The 27,865-nt window shown below is 44.5% G+C and overlaps 1 protein-coding gene across 2 annotated transcripts; it reads left to right on the plus strand.

The window, feature by feature from the left end:
- The first annotated feature begins 454 nt into the window (after positions 1-454).
- Positions 455-18,937, plus strand: clip3 (CAP-GLY domain containing linker protein 3). 2 transcript variants are annotated; one of them, XM_069173164.1, is made up of 15 exons: positions 455-572; positions 4,308-4,703; positions 5,847-5,986; positions 8,509-8,602; positions 8,700-8,861; positions 8,953-9,071; positions 9,541-9,777; positions 10,999-11,049; positions 11,290-11,425; positions 11,551-11,706; positions 11,795-11,926; positions 12,058-12,181; positions 12,319-12,386; positions 12,642-12,714; positions 14,046-18,937. In XM_069173164.1, exons 1-15 carry the CDS (start codon positions 470-472, stop codon positions 14,098-14,100), a joined length of 2,046 nt encoding a protein of 681 aa, XP_069029265.1. In that variant the 5' UTR covers positions 455-469; the 3' UTR covers positions 14,101-18,937. The 2 variants fall into 2 exon arrangements, with proteins under 2 accessions (XP_069029265.1, XP_069029266.1); XM_069173165.1 differs by lacking the exon at positions 10,999-11,049.
- Positions 18,938-27,865: the final 8,928 nt, after the last annotated feature.

Raw genomic sequence — 27,865 nt, forward strand, 5'->3', positions numbered from 1 at the left:
GTCAGCTGCCCTAACAGAAAAACTACATTACCCAGGGAGCAATGCGTGACATTCACTTGCTACCTGCTTTTGTTGGCAGCTGGTCTAAATAACCTTCCAATTAATGTTGACCTGCTGTGATCAGGAGACAGACTCCCACCACGCTGTTTCTACAAAGTGGACGCAGCTTTTGATTCGTGATCATCGTGGCTGAAGGCGTTTTTCAGAAAGTGGGGGACATTAAAAGAAAGTTTGGGAAAATGGGAACTTTTTTATGACAGACAGACATTTGTCTCTTTTTTTCCGGATAAAGTCCGTTTTCTAATCTTGATTTTTAGAAATTTATTTTCCAGTCCGTTTATCGTTTAATGTCGGTTTTTGTTGTTGTTTTTTCCCCAAAAATAAGCATCGTGACTTTTAAACTGGGTTACAATGGGAGAAGGCCGGTGGGGAGGCGGCAGGAGGACCCAGAGACGTCGGCAGAGGGAGGATGTACCCGCCGGGAGAGGAGGCGCAGCGTCAGTTGTTATTGCAGCCGCGGATCGGAGAGGAGAGAGGGGCTCATCGGAGAACAACCAGCGGCTCGTTTTCAGGTAAAAACACAAAACGTTTTACGCACATTCACGGTTTATTGATTCCAATCGGATGACGGTGCCTCGTGCTGTTTGTCCGAGGGGATGATGGAGATGGAGATGGAGAGGGGCGCTGTTCAAAACACAACCCCCCACCCCCAAATCAACCTGCTTTTCATCTGCTGCGTTCACTGACAGCCTGATTGGAGCTCTTTAACGATAAAAAGCCGTTTGTTTTGTGTGTTTAATGTGTACGTTGTTTCCACAGTGATGCCTTCGTGTGTTTGTTTTTTTGTATTTTTTATTGTTCTTCAGCGGGGCGTTTTTTTTTTATTTATTTATTTTTTTCTCATCCTGCCCATCACTACGCACATTGGCACAAAACCACAAACCGAGCCTGTCGCGGTGTTTTTTTTTTTTTTTAATGGATCAGGATGATGAAGGTTCTCCGAGTTGGAGCTCATGCTGTTATTTGACTGACTGTCGGTTTGAAAATGTGCATGTTTTTTTGTGTGAAATTTCGTTCCTCTGCTTTTTGGTTTGTTGTAAAATGGAGGCTGGATGGAGGAAGAGGAGGAGGAGGAGGATGCTGCTGCCATGTCCTCCTCCATCCTCCTCCTCCTCACAACCTGCTAGTTACACATCACACGGTGTCTCTACAGTCCTCTAATCTCAACACAATCCACAGAAACGGGCATGAAATGATCAGATTGTAGAGGTGTGTGGCTGTCAGCTGATTTTAATCTTTAAAATGAGACCATTGCTGGTTGCAGCAGTGGTTTCCAGCTCGGCCAGTACCCCCCCCCCCCCCCCCCCCCCCAACGGTCTGTATGACCAGAAGACTGCTCCAGGTCAACACAAAAATTATAAAACTATTGGCCAGTAATCAAATGCATAAAAAATAAAAAATAATTCAAATTTAATACTTATTTATTCAAAATTTAATATTAACACCTTGTTATTTTAAAAGCAAAACTATTCTTAGCTCGAACTATGTTGTTGCAGAAATGTCTTTGTTTCTTTATTTTTGTTTTAATGGCTCAGTGCCGCCCCCCCCCCCCCCCCCCCCCCTTCCACCCCTCCCTTATGGTCATGCACAACAGACCAGAATACATTACATGCACAGGCTCATGGGAGCTGTAGTTCTCATTTGCTTCTTAAGCAAAAAGTTAACATCTGGCTGAGGTTAGGTTAGGTAGTTACTTTATTAATCCCCAAGGGGAATTTTTTTTTAATGAGGTCACAGATTATATAATAAATCCCGTTTACGGTCGCAGAGACGAATATTTGTGATTTAAACGGAAGGAATGCAACAAACCAAACCACGTTGTTGTTGTTGTTGTTTTCACGTGATGTGTGTGTGTGTGTGTGTGTGTGTGTGTGGCCCAGATAAGGAGGATTTTACTAGTATAACTGGCCTCTCACTGCTCAGATTGATCCGACGGGTTGATCCTGTGACTCAGGTCGGTTCTCTGCGTCACAACCAACATGTCGGACTTATTCAGTGATTCAGACGTCTCTGTTGTTTTGCTCGTTGTTTCATCCAGCTGGAAAAAAACAACAACCGAATGCTTTGTCGAAAAAAAACTGGTGAGAGGAGCGGAGCAGATGCGAGTCACTAAACCTTAAAAAGCAACCGTCACTGCTGAGAGGTTACCACGGTAACCACATGTCAACCTTCAAGGATGAGCAGAAAAGTAAACGCACGTTCGGTCTGGTCATCGGTTTCGAAGGTGTGTCGGCGGCGAGGATGTGAACAGTTCGTCTCCCGTTACTGACACATTCTGCAACCACAGTCGATCCCTGAACCTGAAGTTCAGAGTTGCTGTTGAACGCATCACGGTGATGAACACCGAGCAGCAGGAAGCAACAAACCTTCGCGAGGAAGAATTCAGAGTGTCGTCTCTCGATCGACATCAGCACCTGAGTTCAACACGTTAACGTGACCGCTGGTACGTGAACATCAGTGATTTCACCACAGACCTGAAACTGGAGCAGAGAAACATCTGATTTTTTTTTTTTGGGGGGGGGGAGAATCTGCAACTCTCCTGCTTACAGCCAAGTGTTCCTGAGCCCATGCAGTGATTTCCACCACAGAATCATGGCTGTTTTTTTAAAGCAGTGTCACCAGAGGCCCAAAGATCACAGCCATCCAATATTGTTTTTCAGTCTCGTCCCGTTGCATCAGATTTTGGGGTATAAAAAGGCGTGTTGTCGTGCTGGAGAACCCTGTTGCCATGGCGCCACAGTTCAGGTGGTTTGCGTTTCAAAAGACGCAGCGACCGACGGCTAACTGAAACAAACTGACACAAGAGGGAAGAAGAAGAGCGCACAGACTAAATACAGCAGAGAGGGAAGGACCACGAGGGACAGGTGAAACTAATCAGGCTTTAACATGTTTGACTTCTCGAAGACAGACCAGGTGCATTAAAGACAGTTGACAAATATCGACTCCGGTGGGACTCGAACCGGTAACTCTGTTGCCATGGCGTCACAGTTCAGGCGGTTTGCAGCGGATGTTTCTCAGGTGCTGATGTCGATCGAGAGACGTCACTCTCGATACTTCCTCCTGAAGGTTGTTGCTTCCTGCTGCTCTGTGGGCATCACGGTTCTGGTTCAGGAACACTCTCTCAACTTATTTTAAAGGTTTCTATGTTGATGAAGAGCATCGAAGAAAAAGTTTAAACTTCCATTATTAACCAGTTTCAAGCATTGAAACGCATGTTTGAATCTGCAGTCTGAACGATACCGATCGCAGTTTTTCTCTGAGTGAATCTTTCACTTGACAAACTGTTCGGAGATAAATCACATGTACATTTCCTGCTCCTCCTTTCTCGGAGCAGGGGGGGAGGGGGGGTGTCGAGGAGAAGACTGATGGCTCGATGATGGAGGGAGAGGCTGCTGGATGGATTTCAGCTTTTCTTGTCCATTTGCTAAAGTGGAGAACAGATTTGATCCAGTCGGGCCTGTCAGCAGCTCGGGATGGACGGGGAGCGCTAGCATTAGCCCCGTTTAGCTACTGCCATTATCGGTGCGGCGCAGTGGGTCAATTAGCTGGAGCTCTCTTTGTCTCCTCCCTCACACACTGAAGCCAAACATGGCACTCTTCTTGAGATGCTGAATGGAAACGGAGAGAGAGAAAAAAAGGATGGGCACTGAGAGGCTGGAAGGAAAACCAGAACAAACCAGACCCGACCAGAATCTGAATCTCATCCCCTTTATGACCGTCTCCAGTCAGACTCAAGTCTTTGACGACAAGTCCAAGTCGAGTGAAACGTCTTTCAAGATCCAAGAAGTCTCTCAGGTCTTCATGCTGACATTTATAGCACAAGTAAATTATGTTTTCTCTTCTTAACGTTTAATCGCAGTTTCAACAAACCTCATTTTTCCATGAATCTTTTGCAAACGTTCAGTCTGACTGAGAGGAAACAGAAATGATCCGTCCTGACTGCATTAGAGCTGCACTTCCTGTCTGATGCAATCACCGACTTTCATCCGCTCACACAGTTAATTCAAGTTTCAACCAGCTTTTATATTCAAGTTTTGATTTTTGCTGAGTCATTAGGTTGTTTTTAACCTGCTTCTGCTGCACAACATCGTCACATCTTTGTGCACTTTCAGATGAGGATTGTGTGTTTTTGACATTTATACATTTTCATGATTTCTGCTCGCAGAAAAATGTTTTGTTGTTGAATGAAACCAAAATGAGAACGGATATTTGAGATTATTAAAATTGTCCCGCGTCCTGTCTGACAGGCCGAGCTGCAGCATCCTTAATCATGACAAAAGAGGAAAACCTGGAGGTGCAGGAGAAGGAGAGGCACGACCGGGAGGAGCAGGAGGAGGAGGATGAGGGGAAGGTCCAGAAAGAGGAGGAGGAGGTGCTGACGGAGGAGGAAGAGGAAGAAGACGAGGAGTATGAGCTAGAGGAGGAGAGGGAGAGTGAGGAGCGGGCAGAGGTGGAGGATGAGGAGGATGAAGAGCAGGAGGAGCAACGGGAGGAGAGAGAGGAGCGGGAGGAAGAGGGGAGTCCGGTGGCCGAACCGGTGCCCGAGCCGCTGTCGGTGTCCGAGTACCAGAGTCCAGTTCACGAGCCACGTCGCCGAGCCATGGTGCACCCCTCCGCCCAGGCACCGCTGCCCCAAGACTACAGTACGTACCGCCTTAAATACAGTCCGTCATACCACCTTAAATACTGTCCGTCATACCACCTTAAATACTGTCAGTCATACCACCTTAAATACTGTCAGTCATACCACCTTAAATACTGTCAGTCATACCACCTTAAATACTGTCCGTCATACCACCTTAAATACTGTCCGTCATACCACCTTAAATACTGTCCGTCATACCACCTTAAATACTGTCCGTCATACCACCTTAAATACTGTCAGTCATACCACCTTAAATACTGTCCGTCATACCACCTTAAATACTGTCCGTCATACCACCTTAAATACTGTCCGTCATACCACCTTAAATACAGTCAGTCATACCACCTTAAATACAGTCAGTCATACCACCTTAAATACTGTCAGTCATACCACCTTAAATACTGTCAGTCATACCACCTTAAATACTGTCCGTCATACCACCTTAAATACTGTCCGTCATACCACCTTAAATACTGTCCGTCATACCACCTTAAATACTGTCCGTCATACCACCTTAAATACTGTCAGTCATACCACCTTAAATACTGTCCGTCATACCACCTTAAATACTGTCCGTCATACCACCTTAAATACTGTCCGTCATACCACCTTAAATACAGTCAGTCATACCACCTTAAATACTGTCCGTCATACCACCTTAAATACTGTCAGTCATACCTCCTTAAATACTGTCAGTCATACCTCCTTAAATACTGTCAGTCATACCTCCTTAAATACTGTCAGTCATACCACCTTAAATACTGTCCGTCATACCACCTTAAATACTGTCCGTCATACCACCTTAAATACTGTCCGTCATACCACCTTAAATACTGTCCGTCATACCACCTTAAATACTGTCAGTCATACCACCTTAAATACTGTCAGTCATACCACCTTAAACGCACCCTGTTAGATACACACTGCGGAGGCTTTAGAGGAGGACGGCCGAGCGGTCGGGCCGATGTCCGTCACGGTGAAATGAAACCTCTGACTTCAGGCTGTTGAGGCGGCAGGAAGAGAAACTGCTGCGCTCACAGGTCACTTCTGACCTGATGACGACGACACAAACTTCTTGGCGTCTCGAACGATCCGCGGCTCGAATTCGTTCATTTTTTAGTTTTTCCCTCTCTCTCTGCAGCGTTCACCTTCTTCGACCCGAACGACCCGGCCTGTCTGGACATCCTGGTGGACCCTCGGACCACCATCCCCGAGCTGTTCGCCATCGTGCGTCAGTGGGTTCCCCAGGTGCAGCACAAGATCGACGTCATCGGCAACGAGGTGAGAACGCCAGAACGTTTTATAACACTGATGTTAAAAAAAAAGGATAAAAATACGGTTTGTTTTTTTAATAATTCATCAACTAGAAAAACACCAAACTCCTGAAGTGAAGACTGCAGGGTTTTTCCAGGTTTTATATTTTTATAAACTGACTCGTTTCTTACAACTCCGTTTTCAAAATGAAAACATGATGCGATGATTTGCAAATAAAAAATGTCAAAGAAATTTTATGGTTTTATGAAAAATATCTGCTCATTTTGAATTTGATGGCAGCAACATGTCTCTCAAAAAGTTGGGAAAGGGTCAACGACAGACGGGAAAAGTCGCGTAACGCTGAAAATAAAACCACCTGGTGGAACGGTTGGGTTACCGCGGCAACAGATCAGCAACATGATTGCGTACAAAAAGACCATTTCAGCAGTGAAGATGGTGGAAGAGGTTCATCGCTCTAAGAATAATGTTCCTAAAACTAAAATGGTAAAAAGAATTCGTGGATTTCATCGTCTACGGTTCGTAGTGTCGTTAAAAGATTCGGGGAATCTGGAGAAATCTGAACACGAGGAACGAGGCTGGAAACGCCGCAGCGCCTCGCGGTCGCTGAAAACCTTCAGCCAGCTGCACGCTCTTGTAGCTGGCACAGAGCCCGACCCAGCTGTCAGTCACGTTGACCCAGATTCAAACACACACACACACACAGTAAGATAATGAACAATGAAATCCCCACTGAGCTCTTCTATTAGTCGTTAGCAGCACAGCCTGAAAGCTGAAGACTCAAATCCAAGACGTAAAGAAAATGCGTGATTCGTACGCGTATTGAGGAGAACTGATACGGTTTGGCCTCTTTGCTAGAATCGCTGCATCGGCAGTCGACCGTAGATACAAAATGGATGTAGCTTTACTGCTCCGAAGCCAATACCGAAGTACCTTAAAGTGAAATACCACTGAGGGCCACCAGGGGGCCGCTCGCTCCATTCGAACTCCCATTGGGAAAAAGTGAGATGTTTGATTGACATGCCTGGGGTGCAGTCAGGTTTCCGGTATCGGGTGGGCGGGGCGTCGTGTCAGACCAGCCCCTCGCTACCCTTGCGGCGCTTCCAAAATATGGTTTCTTTGACTCCAGACGATGGAGGCTTCAGAACAAAAACATTCCCGAACCGACAGGTGACGTCCCGGCGGGGTCGCCGCTTGACCCCGATTTAAAAAAAAAAAAAAAATGGATAAAAAAAAAGTCTTGCACGTATTTTAATGAACAGAAAGTGAGACGTTGCAGAGAGGGAGGGAGAAAACAGAAAGTGATCCGGGGCTCTACCATGACTCAGACGAAGCTGACTCAGCCTGCAGGAATAAAAGAGAACAAGCAGCAGACGACAGAAACACGACTTGGAAACAGAATCAGAGATAAAAAAAAAACAACAACAACAACAACAACAACCTGCAGCTGAACGCAGCCTGGTTCACCGAAGCAATATTACACAACAAGTTACCAACTAAAATAAAACCTGTCCTCTAAATGTGTTCATGTTGTGGAGCGATTCGCTCTCAAAATATACAACTTTTTGTTTATATCCGTTTCCACGGCAACACACGGGGTACGACTAACAACTAGAAAACAATCACGTCGCGATGTTTACCACTCCAGGAAGTAGTCCGACCCTTAGCAACCACCCTAGCAACAGAGAGGACTTCTAGTCTCAAACTGAATAAATACAGAACATAGAAACACTAAACTGATCAGCTAGTTCAGTCTGGATGGAACAAAGATATCTGACAAATAAAGATATCTGATGAACAAAGATATCTGATGAACACAGATACCTGATGAACAAAGATATCTGATGAACAAAGATATCTGTTGAACAAAGATACCTGATGAACAAAGATATCTGACGAACACAGATACCTGATGAACACAGATACCTGATGAACAAAGATATCTGATGAACAAAGATATCTGATGAACAAAGATATCTGTTGAACAAAGATATCTGATGAACAAAGATATCCATGTTCTCATGTGTTTTTAACATTTTAGCTCCGTGTCATGTGTTCAAACCAAACCGGTCCAGCTAGCCTCCTCTAGGATTGTAAGTGCGTGACTATCCGTGGTGTTACGGTACGGGTGCTCGGAGCGACCAAAAAGGACCAAAAGAGACCCAACTTCACCAAATGGGTCATTTAATAGAAATATAACAAGTAGAAACTACATTATATTACATATTGTGACATTCTATTCTAATTGTATATTCCCATGGAGGAGGTGGAGGGATGTTTGTAGTGATGAGCAGGATGTGATGTCTCCAGCGTTTACAGACGTCCCTTCCTACTATCCATCCTGTCCTGTTTCACCGTCCTCATTTTAATCACATCCCAGCATGCAATGGAAACAACACCAGCTGGTGTGTAAAATGCTTTCACTGATTACACGCTCGCTTTTCGTCGTCGTCTTCGGAGGGTTTGAATCGTGTTTTCAGAAAGTTCACCTTTAACGTCCTTTTTTTTCCTCCTTCCTGTCTGCGTCTCAGATCCTGAAGCGCGGTTGCCACGTGAACGACCGCGACGGTCTGACCGACATGACGCTGCTCCACTACAGCTGCAAGGCCGGCGCGCACGGAGTCGGTAAGATGCTCGAACGCGCCGCGTTGAAAAAAATAAAACCCCATCAGTCGTCGGGGCGTCGCCTCACGTCTGTCTCCGTTTCGTCCTCGTCCTGCAGGCGACCCGGCGGCAGCGCTGCGTCTCAGCAGTCAGCTGATCTCCCTCGGCGCCGACGTGAGTCTGAGGAGCCGCTGGACCAACATGAACGCCCTTCACTACGCCGCATACTTCGACGTCCCCGAGCTGATCCGAGTGTTGCTGAAAGCCACGAAACCCAGAGGTGCTTAGAAATTTAAAAAAAGGATCGTCCGACACGTCCCGGGTCGGCCGGTGGTTCGTGAGATAAGAGCGTCTTCTTCTGTCCTCCGCAGTGCTGAACTCCACATGCAGCGACTTCCACTACGGCACGGCTCTCCACATCGCTGCCTCCAACCTTTGTCTGGGGGCCGTCAAGTGTCTGCTGGAGCACGGAGCCAACCCCTCCGTCCGGGTAACCACGCCGAAACCCGGGTTTTAAATGCCTCGTGTTCACACACACCTGCGTACACACCTGCACACACACCTGCACACACACCTGCGTACACACCTGCACACACCTGCACACACCGAGTTTCAACGAGCTTATGTTTAGAAAAATAGAAGCTACGTTAGCAATATCACAACGGCATTGATTACTGGACTTCAGCGTACAACGAGAAGAGTATATATATATATATATATATATATATACGTATATATATTTATACGTATATATTTCCTCTATTTATGTCTTAAAATGTTGGCATCTCTACCAGAAATGAAAATAAATGTGTATTTTGGGTTTTGCACGGTTTGATAGCTGCGACCAAACTTCCTCCCGATCACTGAAATAATCCGTCACGCTTCAGAAACCTTCTTTGGAAGCGGATCTGAAATCTGAACTTTTCCTTTTTTTTTTTTGTTTTGTTTTGTTTCTGCAGAACGAAAAGGGCCAGGTCCCGGCGGAGGTGGTTCCCGACCCCATGGACATGAGCCTGGACAAGGCGGAGGCGGCCATGGTGGCCAAAGAGCTGAAGCAGCTGCTGCAGGACGCCGTCCCGCTCAGCTGCAACCTGCCCAGAGCAACGCTGCCCAACTACGACAACATCCCGGGGAACCTGATGCTGTCGTCTCTGGGGCTGAAGCTGGGAGACCGCGTGTTGCTGGACGACATGAAGGTCAGGGGTCACGTCCGTCTGTCACCCAGACGACCGATGTGTGACAGACGGTGGTCCGTTTGCTTCTTCTGGTGTCGCTCGTCTGTACGAACACAAACACACGAGCTCAGGGAGGCTGATCACGTGACACGAACCGATTCGTTTCCTTTTTACCGCCCTGGTTTGGTCGGTCTGACCGTCCTTCTGTCAGACTTTACAAACTTGTGTAGACGGAGGTTGTAAATGAGGTCGTGAGGTTTTTTTTCTGATGAAACCTGCACGACTTGGACTTTCCAACTCGTCTGCGTGGTGAAACATTTGCAGAGATAATATTGACTTTTGAAGTTGGCGTCGAATTGAATCGTCGTTCTGCTCTTGCTGCTCTGGATTGAATAATTCCTGACGGCTTCCTGTCGTTCTGTAAATCAAACATAAACAGCAGAACTGAACCTTTCTGATGATACCGCTCGTTTCTCTGCGCGACAATGTTTGGTCATCTAATCCAGTTTTAAAATCACAGCTGACATCACGTCCCACTTTATATACAAAGATACCCAATAACCAAGATGGTGAGAAAAAGCTCCACATGAAGGAGGCGGAGCTTCACTCTTGCTGGCGAATGCATTGGTTGTGTTGTTTGTCGGTTTAGGGTGTGTGTGTGAGTGTGTGTGTGTGTGTGTGTGAATGAGTGTGTTGTTTGTGCTCTGTGTGTGTCTGTGTGTGTCTGTGTATATGTCTGTGTGTGTCTGTGTGTCTGTGTGTCTGTGTGTGTCTGTGTATATGTGTGTGTGTGTGAATGAGTGTGACTGAGTGTGTCTGTGTGTGTGTGTGTGTGTGTGTGTATATGTGTGTGTGTGTGTGTGTGTGTGTTGTTTGTGTGTGTGTGTCTGTGTGTGTGTATATATATATGTGTGTGTCTGTGTATATGTGTGTGTGTGTGTGTGTGTGTGTGTGTGTGTGTGTCTGTGTATATATGTGTGTGTGTGTGTGTGTGTGTGTGTGTGTATATGTGTGTGTGTGTGTGTGTGTATATGTGTGTGTGTGTGTGTGTGTGTGTATATGTGTGTGTGTGTGTGTGTGTGTGTGTGTGTGTGTGTGTCTGTGTGTGTGTGTGTGTGTGTGTGTGTGTGTGTGTGTGTGTGTCTGTGTATATATGTGTGTGTGTGTGTGTGTGTGTGTGTGTGTGTGTGTGTGTGTGTGTGTGTTGTATGAGCTCTGAACAGTTGTGTTTTCACCGTGTAGCTCCCGACAGACCAGAACCGAGACGACAGCCCGGCTGCAAACCCCAGACAGGTTGGTTTTGGAGCGAGCGCCGGCTGGATCTAACCCGACTGACTCCCCACACGTTGTCTTCCCTAAAACAACAACAACAACAACAACCTGTCCCCCCTCTCCCTCCCACCTGTAGCGCCGCTGCAATGCTACATCCCTCCGTCTCTCCCCCTTCATCAGCTGACTATCTGGCTTCCCGGAGGAGGAGGATGTCTCCTCTAACTCCAGAACCTTTCCTCTCTGTGTGTTTCCGTCTCTCAGAATGGAACTCTGAGGTTCTGCGGCACCACAGAGTTCGCCAGCGGCCAGTGGGTCGGCGTGGAGCTGGACGAGCCGGAGGGGAAGAACGACGGCAGCGTGGGCGGCGTCCGCTACTTCATCTGCCCTCCTAAACTGGGTCAGTGAGGCGTTCGTGGACGCACTTGGAGACTCGGTGGAGCCGCTTACTTCCCTCCGGAGGTGGAGGTTTAGTCGGAGACGAGTTGAGGTTTCATCGTACTTGTCTTTTGTCCGTCCCTTCAGGCATCTTCGCTCCGGTGTCGAAGATTTCCAAGGTCGTGGATCAGGCGCCGTCATCCGTCACCTCCACCCCCCGGACCCCCCGCATGGACCTGGCGTCGCGCCTCGCCGGGAAGACCAGGAGGGACAAAGAGAAGAAGGAGAAAGAGCGAGAGAAAGGTAACCCGTCGTCACGGCGACGTGGCGGAGGAGCAAACGTTTGTGTGCGTGTGTTTCTGGAGAGTTTATCCTGTCGTGTTTCTCTCAGCCCAGAAAAAGAAGACGTCCGTCGCCAGTCTGGATCCGGAGGGAACGAACGTGGACGTCGGAGACCAGGTTCTGGTGGCCGGGCAGAAAAACGGCATCGTCCGCTTCTACGGAAAGACGGACTTCGCTCCGGGTGAGTCTGCCGGTCCTTTACGAAGGTTTTTCTCCGAGCTGCGGCGGAAACATTTAAATCCAAACTCTGGTTCTGATCGGCGGGTAGTTCTGCGCTCGGCGTGACCCGGTTCTCCTTCCTGTCCCCTGCAGGGTTCTGGTTCGGTATCGAGCTGGACCAGCCCACGGGGAAACACGACGGCTCGGTGTTCGGGGTCCGCTACTTCAGCTGCCTGCCCAAATATGGAGTGTTTGCTCCGCCCTCCCGCGTCCAGAGGTTATTATTTAGTTTTCACATTAAAAACCATGAAATCCAGTGAAACCCTGGTGGAGTTTAGAGCTTCTTTCTTTTTTAAATGACGTAACCATCAAAGTCTGGAATAAACTGACGGATTTTCTTTGGTGTTTGGTCAGAATCGGAGGCCCGAAAGACGGCTCGCAGAACGACGGCTCCATGGTGAAGAAAGTGCACCAGGTCACCAGTAAGTGCTTTTTGCTCTCGGGATAGTTTTCGTTTAAAAGTAAAAATGTTTCGTAACTGAAGGAAATGATGTTCAATCCTTTCAAAATAAAACCCCAAAATATGGCAGAATTTTCCATTTAATGATCAAAGATGTGAGTGATGGAGGTCAGAGCTGACTCAGCATTGTATTTACCCTTTGACCCCGCTCTGTTTTAATACCACTAACAGACCGTCTGTTTGTCTGTTTGTTTGTTTGTTTGTTTACGTCCTGCAGTGTCACAGCCGAAGCGTAACTTCAACACGATGCGTTCTCCTAAAGACCTGACTTCTGAGAACTCCATATCCAGGTGAGAGCTTGCTTTTTTTTTTTTTTTTTGGGGGGGGGGGGGGATTGTGTTCTTCTTCTACAGTTTTATTATAATAAATTCATTAATTTCGTTAATTAGACAAACTGCAGTAAAACTATGGAACTGCTGATTATCTTTAACAAATCAAATACAGAAAAATCGCAATTATTTATAAAGGTGTTTTCTTTCGTTTTAACGTCTCTAAGCCCGGCGGTCTTCAAAAAATATTGATATGTTTTACTAGCCGTAGTGAATTGTTTGCAGTTGTTTCATCCTACTGGGCGTCGACCTCCGGTTAATTTTAACCAATCAGCTTGTTCGGAAACCGGCTGACACTCTGCCAACGCCGTGTTTTTATCGGAGTATTTTTTTAATTGTTTAAATGAACGATATTTTTTTTCTTCTGAGAGTTGAAAAATAGCTCATTGCTGTTCTCCAGCCAACCAATCACAGCGAAGGAGGGGCGGGACAAATACGGACAACCGCCGTTATTTGGTTGCTGATTGGTTGATTGGCTAACGTTGTACTTCACTGATAACGAAATGCTACCGCACACGAGATACAACACGTTTTTGACTCGTGCGTTCGCACAAATGAAATAAATAATTCTGGTAGCCGGCACCTGTGAGGCGCTCGTCCCTCCTGTGATAGTTATAGATAGGGATAACCGTCGGTAAAAGAAAGTTAACGAAGATATTGAGAGTTTATGGGATTATATCGTGGGCAGCATGCTAACGTTGAGAATGCTATCGACTTTATAGTAGGGAAGAGCATTTAGAGCAAAAATACTATTCAAAGTTTGCTCGGAGGTATTCGATTATTATTTGAATATTCGCCGCTTGTGTTGTTTAATGGCGGCTGGCAGACAGCTTTTAGGCGTATTACCGCCACCTTCTGACGGGAGTAACACATTACAACCAGTCGTCGCACATAATACTCGATTTATTTTTTAGATTATAACGACTATTTTGCATATTCAAAAAATCGTAGTTGGCCAAGACTGCGGTCGTCACGGTAACCGGTGGATGTGTTTTGGAGTGAGGTATACGTTAATCGAAACGTGGGAACCATCCCGAGCTTTGTTCCCTAACGCTGATTACGAGGACGATTTTACACGATTTTCAGATCTTATCTCGTAATTATGAGCGATAGTAAGTTATAATTATATGGTTGTTTTTTTTGCCTTTATAGATATAACGCACTTCTATATTGGACAATATGAAACTATAAAGTGAAGTCCTGCTTTTCTTCTTCTTCTTCTTCTTCTTTTCTCCTTCCCGTTGGTCTTCCTCCTCCTTCCTCCTCCTCTTCCTCTTCTTCGTCTCCTGCAGGTTGCTGTTCTGCTGTTGGTTTCCGTGGATGCTGCGTGCTGAGATGCAGTCCTAACCACGCCGTCCTCTTCCTCTTCCTCCTCCACCGGATCGATCTCTCTGCGCTCTCCTTTCCGCTCCATCTTTTACTTTTCTCTCTCTCTCTGAGCCTCGTCACACTTTTCACTGTCGAAACGTGTCGCGTTCGAACCCTCGCGAACCCTCCAAACCTTTTGAATTTAGCCGTTCTATAGCAAAATCTATAGTGCCTTGTGTCCAATCGAAACATCCTGCATTCCTTCAATGAGACGGAGAATCCAGCTAAAAGCATTTCCCCCCCGAACTCCCCTCTTTGCTCATCGTATCCTCGGTATCCGTCCCTGTCGCACCTTCGTTCACTCTTCGGTTTCTAACATCAGTTCGTGCTGCTACGTGTTTTTTGTGTGTTTTTTTTGCTGCTGCTACTTTTGGGTCTCGCCTCATTTTGAAGTATCGCTAAGCACCAGCTGTTCTTCCACTTGTCACAATCGTGGGGGGAAGAGGGGTGGGGGGGAGGGGGGTATGACAACGATTACAGAGGGTTTGGGTACTTTAGCAGGAAATGTTCCAGTTCTGTGGCCGTTTATGTCGGAGCCATATTGTCTTGAGACCCGAGACCTTCTGTTTTAACGGCTTCTGTCGAGATGTGAACGCCGCGAGTGCACGACCTCCGATGAAACCACGACCTCCGACGAAACCACGACCTCTGACGAAACCACGACCTCCGACGAAACCACGACCTCCGACGACCTCCGACGAAACCACGACGCTGTTTCACAGCCGCTCTGACGGGTCAGAAAGTTACGTGACAAAAAACCTTATAACTCCGAACCTGCATGCGTTAATCTCAGAAGTGACAACAGGGTTAATCGACTTTTGGTTTTATTGTATTTTCTCGTAGCGTTACAGTCACTTATATATATTTTTTTTATGTCTCAGATGTATGTTACAGACTTTGATTTCACTGTTGGGATGAGCGTGAAATATCTCATACTGTACGTACAGAAAGTCAAATTTGGACTTTGAAAGAAGAAGTCTTCTCTTTACGAAGCAGATTTGAGCACATAAGAACAGCGGGACGCTCAGTTTTAGTCTCCGATAGATGACGAACTGTCGTTGGACATTACAGCAACAAAACGCTGTAGAATACATGTCATTATTAAATCAGTGTATTGCCAAATAGTTCATCTAGTCTGAGTTCAACTACGGTCTATTTTACTCGTAATCAGTCGTTAACCAAAACTGCTAACTGACCCAAAATGTCTTTGTTGCAACTTAAAATTTTAAGTGTTTTCAGCCCCCGCAGCCACAGTTAAGCCTCATTTAAACTTAATGTCAGCTTTGAATATTTGTACAGCTCCCGTGTTCCCTCATTTAACATTCATCCTCCTCCATCTCGGGGTCGTTAATATCCGCACAGAAATTAAAGAACAAAAAAAAAAAAACCTGCACGAGCTCTCCGGAGAGTCCGTGATATTTGTGAAAGTTTATCTTCTCTCCTTCTCTTCCCCATCTTCTCTTCATCCCTCTTTTCTCTGCATTTAAATAAGACTTTTTGTGAATGTCGAGCATCCGCGAACAAGACAAAACACGAGTTAACCTAAAAAAACAACAACAAAAAAACGTACGTGTGTGTGTGCTTCATGTTGAAAAATCTTTCTCAAAATATGTGCATAACAGAAAACAGCAATATGTAAACAGTGTACCTATCTCTGTGTGGAAATGGTTCCTGTGGTCATGTCTCGTTCACATCCTGTAAGCATCTTAAATAACAGAGACGAACATGCTCACGCTCCGACGGCCGAGGCTGCAGGCCGAGAACAACATCCCGGCTAACAAAGGATGTTCATATTTTAGAGGAGCATTTACACCTCAGTGACGGATAGCTTTAAAAATTCAAGAGTCGTTTCACTTCACTTCAGCAAAGTGGCCGCAATAAATGACTTTTTTTTCTCTCCAAGTGAGGAAATAAAAGGTTTCGCGGTTGTTTTGATCCACTCCCGTTTGCCCTGTTAAAGTTCACTGCATTACTCCGTCAAAATAAAAGCCCTCTAGTGGTCTAACCTTTCATTTCTTAATAAGGGCTTTTATTCTGAAACATTTGCAGGAACGTGTTGTGACTGAAATCAGACAATCACTGAACAACCAATTAAAATAGAAGGATTATATTGTAGATTATATTAAAGGAAACATTTGCACGTCTCAGCGGTACTTCCAACAAACAGCACTACATCCCTGGAACTACCCAAACCTCTACGGTTTTTCATATTATGCACATTATTTTGAGGTCAGATCAGTTCATGACCAGGTTTCATTGTCAGCATGCAATTTGTGATTTTACAAATTTTTCATTTAACAAAAAAACCCGCCTCATGCTAGTTTTATTTGTTGGCTCAAACTTTAAAATCTCAACTCCAAGACAAGTGATTTGTTCAATGTCGCAATTTCATCTGCAAGTCACGTGTTGAAAAATCTATAAAAGTTCACTGAGTTTTTACAATTAAATGATCAGAAAATGGCTCTTGAATGAATCTCGGTAAAAACTCCCACTTGTGGTTCTTGGAGTTTGAAATCCTGCAGCTTCTGAAGCAGTCGCTACGTATTTCAGTCTCGATGCTCTGCAGCCTCGGCGAAAGGAAGCACTTTGTGGTCGCTCCTGCACACTGCTGTGGATAGCTGTTCTGTTCGTACCCTTGGAAACCGCTTCGACGTCAGGAATAACTGCAGTGCTTCTTGCTTATGCTCAGTCCAAACGGTTCGTTGTCCAGCTCCGAAGCTCTTCCGAGTTGTCGGTTGATTCACGCGGCGTCGCATAAACGTGTTTTTCTGGCTGACGGTCTGCGCGATTATTTGGTTTTCTCAGCGGGATGAAAAGACTAAACCTCGAAATGAACTGGAATTCATTTCATTTTGTCTTTTAAAAATGACCGAAATGTCCTGAAAACTACAGTCTGCGCTGGTGAATGTTGATCACGTAGCTATGACTTCAGAGCCCTCCCAAATTTATTAGTGTATCTGTACTTTTAGCCACTTTTCTGAAAAAGTGCTGCACTAGTAAAGTTGGCTCTCGGACATTGAAACCGCCCAGGAAATGTCTCGAGAGACAAAAATTTGACTTGACGTCCAAACCGATATGCAGATGACTCACTGCTTTACCTTACCTATATTCATGCTTTCAGCTACTTTCCTCTGCGTCCCGCCCCAAACAAGAGATCCTGATGGACTGAAGTTAATCCACATGTTGTCGTTCACATCTGTTTATAGTTTCACACAGGAAACGTGTCGCTACTCATTGTAGCGCGACGCCAAAGCTCCACCGAGTCGGGACCTGCTGACTCCTTCGTCTTCAGCGAACATTAGTGGAACGCCACGATGGTGGAAGTTTGTCCTTTGTACAGTAAACGTACGGTTCCAGTACAGTCCATATGTCCCAGTGAAGCCTACGTCGGTTTGAACATAGTGTGTAAATGTGGCGCTTTTCTCTGGTTTGGCCACTAGGTGTCACTAGTTATGAATCTCACAATAAACAAGACGTTACATAAGCTTTTCTTACATATTCTCTAGTTCATCTGCCAAGTTTAAAGGGCTTCACCACTGCTTCTGCCTGATTTAGCTCTTTTAACTACAAGCTGAGTTCACTTTACATTTCTGCTGACTGGTTTTAAAACAGTTCTTTTGGGTTTTAGATCTTTTTCCTCGCTTGAAGGCAGCCAGGAATATCAGCTTTTGTCAATATTTTGCAGCAATTGCAACTCCACCTTTTTTTATCCAAGCGGGTTGCGTTGTTGTCGAAAAATCACATCCAGATGGGAAAAATCAAAAGTAAACACAAAGTTCTTGCATCAAAAAGATTAGCAACCTTTTAGAGTGGAAGAATCAGTGAATAATTTTATATAAGTAACATTATGTTACTTAACATACTCTTCACAATGTTCGTAAACTACTTGCGCTACTTAAAAAAAAATCCCCGTTGACTTTTGCTTTCTCTTGGACTCGATTACCATTTTGTCCGGGTGAAAATCGTATGTTTGTTCAATCCAACGAGCACTAACCTCGTCCCTGCTCGGACTTTGTCACCCTTTAACCTCCCTTTTTTTTGACCGTGGTCATTCCTGCTTTTCGAAATCGTGACACTGACCTCTAGTGGACAGACATGTGTATTTCAGGCTAGATAACCGAGTCTGTTAAGCAGGGCGGACATCGTCGCTGGAGTTGACGGTCAGAAACACGCCACCGTTCGAGTCCCGTGAACACAGACATGAACCTCCAGGTTTTTTCTGAGATCCAAACCAGGATGAGCCTCAAAACCGGGACGGTAACGACAACATTTTTGCAGGAAAAAGTTGACTAAATCATGCCTTAAAACTGATCTCATTGGCTGCCTGACAGGAAGGAAATCGAACTGCTGTCTGATTTGGTACGTGATCGGCAGAAGTGTGAAGTGCTGACGGGGCTGAAACGTTCAGAATCACGGGTTGTGTCCTTTAAATGGTCCGCAAGCGCTCGGTGTCTCGGAATATAACGTTGAACTCATTCTCATAGAATCTTAACTCAGCACTGGTTGTTTGAACATTAATTAAATTATACAGTATATAGCCTATATTTTGATAACTTCACTAAGTGTACTTTTTGTTCTCTGGTTTTTGTAGCGTGTGTGAGTCCCTCCTGTTTTAAAAGCAGTTGAATTGGATTCAGGAGAGAACGAGCGTCCTCTTCTAACAGATACTCACTGCATGCTCTCTCTCTGTAACTTTCTCAGTATTTTCTGATTTGTTTTTCAGTCTGTGTATCTTTCTTCTCATCAGCATGGAAATACGTCTAATAATACCAGTGACGACTCTATGAATATAATAAAGACTTTGATGTTTTCCTACCGCTCCTGTCCGCTCCTTTTACTCCAGCACCTCAGGTTCGAGCTGACAAATCAGATCGATGGTTGAAACCCCTCTAATCCGCTCACATTTAAATCCCAAGATAATCATCTTTTAAGAAAAATATTATTAAAAAATGATGATAAAAGAAGGAAGTTAAATAAGAATAATTTGTGGCAAATTTCTGTAAAACTTCTGTTTATGTTTATTCCCATTGTTCACATGTTTTTATGTCAGTAAACTTTGTAACAGCTGGTCAGATAATAGAAACAGCGCTCACAAAAACATGCTGATGTTGCTCAACAGACAGCTTGAAATAATAAGTTAACTCTGTGCACGTTGCGGCGTGACTAACTGTTCACGCGCAACAGGAGCAGTCTCTGAACTTTTTCATCGACCTTCAAAATGTCACTTTATTGTAGATGTGTGTTTAACTAGTCCTGATCTGTAATGTTTTGGCCAGTTGTCTGTTTTCTAGTCTCGACATTACAAAGTAATTCATATATGTAGTTGTCAGTTAAATGTAGCCACAAGTGGGCTACAATATTCCCCTTATAATGTGTTATAAAATGAAAAATACTCCAGTAAAGGAGCTCACAACAATAATATTTAAGCCCTGACAAAGTTCAACAGCTGTTTGATCCTGACACCTAGTGGTCACTTTTCACAGCACAGCTTGTTCTTCACAAAATAATCCGGACAATTTAAGAGATCCAGTCCTTTTAAAAGAGAGAATAAATGATGGGAACAATATCTTAAAAAAATATCAAAAGTTGTAAAACTATTTTGGATTTCAGCATCATAAATTGAATAAAAGTTTTTTACCTTGTATAAATCAAGATTATGAATCACTATTGAAGGCACAAATCAGAAATACAACTTCTGGAGTCTGATCATGACAACTTGAAGATGTTTAAATGAAAACACTCAGGATTACAAAATTACGCTGTTTAACAGACAGATTTATAACAATTTAAACAAATAATAAAAAGAAAAACATGACAACTAGAAACTACTCAGTAAATTGCAATTTATTGTTATTAAACATTTCACAGAGATCTGCTCGGGTGTGAAGCTGCAGGTGTTTGATGCTTCTTGCAGCATCAGTCAGAAATGATGTGCTGGATCAGCAGATGTTTGACAGCAGCCAGCTGATCTCTGGAGAGGAGGAGGAGGAGGAAGAGGAGGAGGAGGTGGAGGTGCAGCAGCTGGACAGTGTGTCAGCTTCACAGGAAGGAGGTGAAGTGCTTCTTTTCTGCTACTTTCTGCGTGGAGGTGAAGGGGATTTAACCTTTGACCCGCCATGCTGCTGCTTCTTCCTGGCCCTGTGGTTCTTAAACCACACCTGGAAACGAAGAAGAGAGAGAGGAGGAAGTGTGAGCTCCAGGATTTGAGTCTCTGTTGCCTGACTGGTCTGCAGCTTGTGCGTAAAAACGAGGAGCTTTTGGCACATTTGTGGACTGTAACAATATCAGAATTTACGTTTTTTTACAAGGACACATTTTGTTTGGCTTTAACAGACGAAACTGAATAAAATGCAGTCTGGGGACCTTTTACGCAATTTGGAGAGATTTTACGCAGTAACATAATCAGCAATCAGGTTTTTCTCCAGATGACGTCACACTGTATGGGTCACGTCAAGACTCACCCTGATGATCTCCTCGCTCAGCCCGGTGCTCCTTGCCACCTCGGCGCGGGCCTCAACCGGCGGGTAGTCGGTGAGCTCGAACAGTTCCTCGAGCTTCTTCGCCTGGCTGTCGGTGAACACCGTCCTCATCCGGGCCTTCTGACGCGGCTGCAGCTGCGCGGGCTCGCCGGCCTGATGGTAACCCGCGTAACCCGCCAAAGGCTGAGCATCTGGTTGAAATAATGACAGACAAAACATTTGAATGAGTCAGCGGAGCGAAACAGAAAAAAAAGGCGCAACAGGTGACGCTGAATTTACGGTAAATTTGAACTTTCAACGTAACAAAAGGCTGATGGGGAAAACTTTGATCTCAGCTCTGCGTTAAATAAGTTAATAATATAATCCTAAAAGTCTCCCATTAAAACAGATATGTCAGGTTTCTGTGTGAACACGTGTAAATACCTGCAGAGTCCAGGATGAAGTGAGCGTAAAGTCCATGGTTTGGATAAATGCAGGTGAAGTCTGAGTGATGGAAACCGGCTGCGTGCGTGTAAAAGGCGTCTCCAAAGCTCATGTCCCGGTACTGCAGGCAGCCCGGCATATGCACACGGATCGGAACTGGGATCGGAACTGGGATTGGGATCGGCGCAGGAGGTCTGAGGTTGAGACCGGACCCGGCGGGAATCCCCCGGAGGAACTCCTGCGGCTTGTGGCCGAGCTGCGGGGAGAGGATGCGCTCGATGCTGAAGTCAGGCACTCTGCTGTCCATCATTTAATTCCAAGATCCCGAGAGGAGTTCCGGTGACCTGTGAGCCCCTGGAGTCCACCGGAGTCCCGTTTTAAAGTCTTTTAAACAGCTGACAGCTCTTTAACATGTGAATGAGCTTCTTTGATTCCGTGTTTGAGGCTGTAGTTAAATGAGACCTGAGAGGCTTTTGATTTGACCTCTGAGGACGATGAGTGTTCATTTCATTGCATCACTTGGTTCATTTAACTTTCTATTGTCATGTTAACTTTCCTACAAACAGCTGAGTGATCCTGCACTTATTCATCATCCAAAATAAAATTAGGGCGGCACGGTGGTGCAGTGGTTAGCATTGTTGCCTCACAGCAAAAAAAACAAAAACAAACAAAAAAAAAGGTTCCGGGTTCGAATCCGGTCCTGGGCCTTTCTGTGCGGAGTTTGCATGTTCTCCCTGTGCTTGCGTGGGTTCTCTCCGGGTTCTCCGGCTTCCTCCCATCATCCACAAACATGCACCTCAGGTCAGGTTACCTGGCGCCGCTCTAGTGGCAGCCTGCTGCAGCAGCTCCCCCCTGAGAGCCCCCCCTGAGAGCCCCCCTGCTGCAGCGAAGAAATTTCTCCTCGGGGATTAATAAAGTGAAATATAAAAAAAAATACGTTGATCTTTTTTTTTATTATTCCAAACAGCTTTTTAAAAATATCACACGTGAGATTTATTTTAGTTTAGATCTTGAAATATTTTTCCTGTTATATTGTGTCAAATGTTATTTTGTTAATAGGTGATGTGTGAAAAAGAATTAAATAATTTAAAATGGAGTTAAAAACTTGGGACAAAAAAATTAAATCCTTTTTTTAAAGAAAGATATATTAAAATTAATGTGAAAAACCGGTAGAATAAAGAAATATTTATTTACAAATTTAAACTCATCTGTCAAATTAAATTAATTGGTGTGCTTTACAGAATGTGAACACAAACTATATTTGTTTGAACTAATTTTTTGTGAATACACAAACATTTTGAATATCAAGTAAATGTTCCAAACATCTGCAGTGTATTTGTTCTCCAGACCCGGCAGCCTAAAAAAAACCCCGTTATTATTTGATATAAAACACAGTCTGGCTGCATTAATACTTTTATTTCACTCCAGTTTCCATCTGACCTGCAGGTGTCGCCACACTCCAGGTTGTGCTCACTGTATCAGCAACGTGACAAAATGTAAAATGTTACTTTGAACATTTCAAAGGAAAGACAGCTGATTGTTTAATTACATGCAGGGAAGCTTTTCAGATGGAGTGAAAGCCTGTTAAAGAGCACAGATTGAAACCGGAGTTTTTGTGCTTTGATGTGCAGCAGAGGATCTTTGTGACATCACAGCTCTTTTGCACAGATCAAGGCAGTGAACGACTGGAGGCCATGACCTTTCTCACGTGTTTCAGCTCCACTGTGAAAGCTGTGAAACTCTGCTGGAATTAAACACTGAATATGATCAATAAAAGTGACTTTCTTTCCACAGGAAGTCATCTGATTCAAAGTTTTCAATAAGAATTACGTTAGTGGTAGAACAAGTGATGTTAGTGCAGGAAGTACAGTAAACTAAAAATATTTCTTATATACCACCCTGTTTCCAAAAAAGTCTGCAAGCTGCGTAAAATGTAAATAAAAACAGAATGCATTATTTTTCAAATCACTTAAACCTGTATTTAATTAAAAATACAACATATCAAATGTTGAAACTGAGAAATGTTATTGTTTTATGAAAAATATGTGCTCATTTTGAATTTGATGGCAGCAGCATGTCTCAACAAAGTCAGGACAGGGTCAACAAAAGACTGGAAAAGTTGTGTAAAGATTAAAAAAAAAAAAAAAAACACCTGGTGGAACATCTTACAAGGTTCACCACTGTAATCAATTTAAGAATAATGTTCCTAAAAGTGAAACTAAGTCTGGTCTGACGAATCCAAATTTTTGATTCTTTTTGGAAATCATGGACGCTGCATCCGCCAGATTTAAGAGGAGAGGGACCATCCAGCTTGTAAACATGACTCTGTCCCAATTTTTCTGAGACATGTTGCTGGCGTAAAATTCAAAATGAGAATATATTTTTCATAAACCAATAAAATGTCTCCGTTTCAACATTTGACGTGTTGTCTTTGCTCTATTTGCAATTGAATAGGAGTTGACATGATTTGCAAATCGTACCTGGTTACCTCGCTGTTTCAGTGGGTTTACAGTTTAAATTTCAGAAATCATACACACTTTCATGCATTTATCTATAAAATCACAATTTATTCTTCTTTTTTTTTTAAGAATTTGTTTAGAAATCAAATCAATAAGTATAGCGTGATGTTGCAGTGAGAACGACGTGACGTGACATCTGAGGGAAGAAGATCAATCAGCCGTCGATAGCGGATCAATCGGCGTTTATCTCTTCGGTCTCTTGTCGGGTCTGATGGGTCGTTAACAGATGTCAGCTGAGGAGAAACTGCAGCAGAGTGTCGAGAGATTAACGAGCAGGAAACAGAGAAACAAACCACATGGAGTGTTTTGAATCGGCTCAGCGTCAGCAGACATGAAAGGGGAGAGAGTTCAGTCCGGGATTAAACATCACATCACAAAGGCTGTCTTTAATCCCATTTTATTTCGCGGTTAATCCAAGTGACGAGTGGAGCTGCTTCCCTCAGCGTGTTGCTGCTCACACTTTGCAGACATTCATTTCTGGTTTGTTTTTTTTGTTTAGTTTTTTAGTCTGCAGGTTGTTTCTGCTGCATCATCTCTCGCAGCATGAATCAGCAAAACATCGGGAGGCCCTCGGACTGCTCGCCTCCCCTCCTCCGTCTGCACCGTCGCTCATCAGTAAACATGGCAGGAGTTCACTCGCTGGGCTCTCCGGGCCTGTTTCAATTCACTTCGTGTCGGTGTCGGCAGCGTTTCAATACTCCTGTCTGGTGTGTCTCTTGGCAGCGTTTCAATATTGTGTCTGCTCCACATTTGGCTGGCTCTAGGCCGGGTGTCAGCTCAGCTGCCGGCCTTTTGGGCTTCACACTGTAAGTTTACTGGCTGTGTTTCAGGACTATTAAGTCACTCTGTTGGCCCGAAAGATTCTCTGACACGTCTGGAAGAGGATCCAGATCCAAAAACAACAGGACACACTAATGTTGCCTACTGGAACATACATTTTGCCCTCCTCTCCTTCTGGCCTGAAATTTTTTCAGGACTTACATTCACTCTCATTTGGAAGGAAGTATTTTTATTTAAACCACAGACTGTATAAAAGAGTTCGTAGCTTCAGGTCTGTAAAATGGTTCTGATCCAGAAGTGTCTTCAGCTGCAATACCAGCGAGTGCCACTAGAGGTCGGCTCCAAAAAGCCTCCGGCTCCATAGACTCCCATTCAACTTCTCTCATCAAATCCAAAGTGAATAAAATGTGTCCATCAGTTATCTCGGTGTTGTTAGCTAAAGTCACTCCTTCTTATTAGTTTTCTGGAGGTCCATCTGAAAATAATCCCTCATCCGTGGGTTATTTTCTGTCCCACTCGGATGTGGAGCGCATCCTGCAGCCTGCGTTATAAATATTAATCTGTGGATGTTCTGGGAGTCTCGGCTCAGACCTTCCAACACTCGCTGTAATTGATCAACTCTCCCTTTTTTTTTTCTTTTTTTTTTGGAGCTGCTGCTCAGTCCGGATTCTGAATGCACGATAGTTTCTCTTGAAATACGTTAAGTCTGGAGCCTTTGGATGAGTGTAGCGCTACTGCTTAGGAAATACTTCATTCATTTTATCGAGTGAAGTCGGTTGATTCGTAGCCGCACAAATTCAGAGTTAAAACATACTACAGTTCAGTCATTAAAAACGAATACAGCAATTAAACAATTAAAAATGACGGAAATTTAGAACACTCAGCAAAACAACATATGAGGACACACATAACTACACATAACTAATGCTGAAATTAGTATTAAAACTAAAATCAAATCATCAGCTGCACTCTAAAGTCAGTAATACATATAACAACTGAGAAGTACAGTGATGTACACGGGTTGTTGGATGAATTAGCCTGAACGGCACAATAAAGTACGCTGTATGGACAACGAATAACAAATTCATGAATTATTGTATTGGAGAGTGTTTGCATGTTGCACAGCATCAGGAGGAAACTTTAGAGATTAAATTAAGATGATGCTAATTTACATTTTTATCGAACACAAATAATCTCTCCACAATTTCACAAAGTACAGATCATCTGAACAAGATAAACCACATGATAACCACACACACACACACACACACACACACACACACACACACACACACACACACACACACACACACACACACACACACACACACAGTTCCTAGCAACAAGTCTTCGTTGTCTGTTTGAAGACACGTCAGCTTCAGTGGTTTTAGCTTCATTTCCTCTTCAGCTGTCTATTAAAAAACTGTTTCCACTTCAGATGTCCTTCACTTTTCTGCTTTTATTGATTTCAACCAAACCCTGAACACATTTTCATTTTTAGCCCCGTTAGCTCTGTGGATGGTTCAGACTGAAATATCTAAACAACTACAAGGTGAAGTGCCATCAAGTTGCCTCAAGGGAGATTCTTTAAATTAGGCACAAACGGGCCGCTGCTGCCAAAAAATGAAATGATAAAATGTTGGTGACTTCGAGTCCCTTCCATCCGTCTTATTCTCGTAAAGGCCAAAACTCAGCAACGCCTTTGGAGAATCTTCTTCAAAAAACCTCCGTGTGGAGTTTGCGTGTAGTTTACGTGTTCTCCCTGTGGAGTTTACCTGTTCTCCATGTGGAGTATGCGTGTTGTCCGTGTGGAGTTTACCTGTTCTCCATGTGGAGTATGCGTGTTCTCCGTGTGGAGTTTACATGTTCTCCGTGTGGAGTTTACATGTTCTCTGTGTGGAGTTTACATGTTTTCCGTGTGGAGTTTACATGTTCTCTGTGTGTAGTTTACATGTTCTCTGTGTGGAGTTTACATGTTCTCCGTGTGGAGTTTACATGTTCTCCGTGTGGAGTTTACATGTTCTCCGTGTGGAGTTTACATGTTCTCCGTGTGGAGTTTACATGTTCTCCGTGTGGAGTTTACACGTTCTCCGTGTGGAGTTTACACGTTCTCCGTGTGTAGTTTACACGTTCTCCGTGTGGAGTTTACACGTTCTCCGTGTGGAGTTTACACGTTCTCCGTGTGTAGTTTACACGTTCTCCGTGTGGAGTTTACACGTTCTCCGTGTGGAGTTTACACGTTCTCCGTGTGGAGTTTACACGTTCTCCGTGTGGAGTTTACACGTTCTCCGTGTGTAGTTTACATGTTCTCCGTGTGGAGTTTACATGTTCTCCGTGTGTAGTTTACACGTTCTCCGTGTGGAGTTTACACGTTCTCCGTGTGGAGTTTACATGTTCTCCGTGTGTAGTTTACATGTTCTCCGTGTGGAGTTTACACGTTCTCCGTGTGGAGTTTATATGTTCTCTGTGTGGAGTTTACATGTTCTCCGTGTGGAGTTTACATGTTCTCCGTGTGGAGTTTACATGTTCTCTGTGTGGAGTTTACATGTTCTCCGTGTGCTTGCGTCGTTGGTTTTGATGAATTGGACATTAATATCTGTCTTGGCTGTGTCCTTTGGTCCAGCGTTTAACCGTCCTGAGTCAGCTGTTGAAGTGGATAAAGATAAAGAGGACGGACCGACCTCGCACCTCGCGTGTCTGAAAGCGACCTCACTGCGCGTATCGAACTCTTTCATCTGTACTTTGTGAAACGAGATCGACCACATGATAACAGAGCGTCACGCTTCGACGCGTCACGTGACGACGTGATAAAGACGTCCCGTTCGTCCTCCGACCACAGATGAGGAGTCGCTGCTGAGGGTTGACATCCAGCACTCAGAGCGAGGTGAGCAGAGTCGCTTCCACTCAGGAGGAAACCTCAGAGCAGAATGGCTGCAGACGCTCAGCTCTTCTTCCTGCTGGTTGCTCTCATCAGCAACATCCAAGCTGAGGAACGTCTCGAATGGAAGAATCGAGGGGGCTATTACACCTTCACACCCCCAAAAGAGGCCAACTTCTGCCTGATCTCTAAACTAGTTGGTGAAGATAAGTTTGTCCTGTGGAACACCTCCGACCCCTCGACTGAGAACTCCACAGTACCTGAAGACCTGAAACAAAGACTTCACGTTGAAACCTGGCAGAATGTTTCTTCTTACACCATCACCGATCTGACCCCCTCCGACTCCGGCCGGTACCAAGAGGAGTGTTGGACTGACGGCAACGTGACACATGAGGCAAACATCAGGATTATTGTTTGTGATCAACAACATCAAATAAAAACTGTTGATATGAGTTCTGGAGGAACATCGGAGATCCCATGTGACGGAGCGGCTGAAAATCTGACGGTCCAGTGGATCTATTTTGATGTGAAGAAAGATAAATTGTCAAAAGTGTTTGAGGACGGTGGGACGTTGGTGGTGAACCATGAAAAAGGAACTTTACAAAAAATGGAAAACACTTCAGCTCTTCGTGTCTCCAACTTCACAACTGATCAGATCAGTGAGT

Source organism: Embiotoca jacksoni, unplaced genomic scaffold, assembly GCF_022577435.1.
Source record: "Embiotoca jacksoni isolate LCO1_2020_lvr unplaced genomic scaffold, fEmbJac1.0.p SCAF_58, whole genome shotgun sequence".
Taxonomy (NCBI): Eukaryota; Metazoa; Chordata; class Actinopteri; family Embiotocidae; genus Embiotoca; species Embiotoca jacksoni.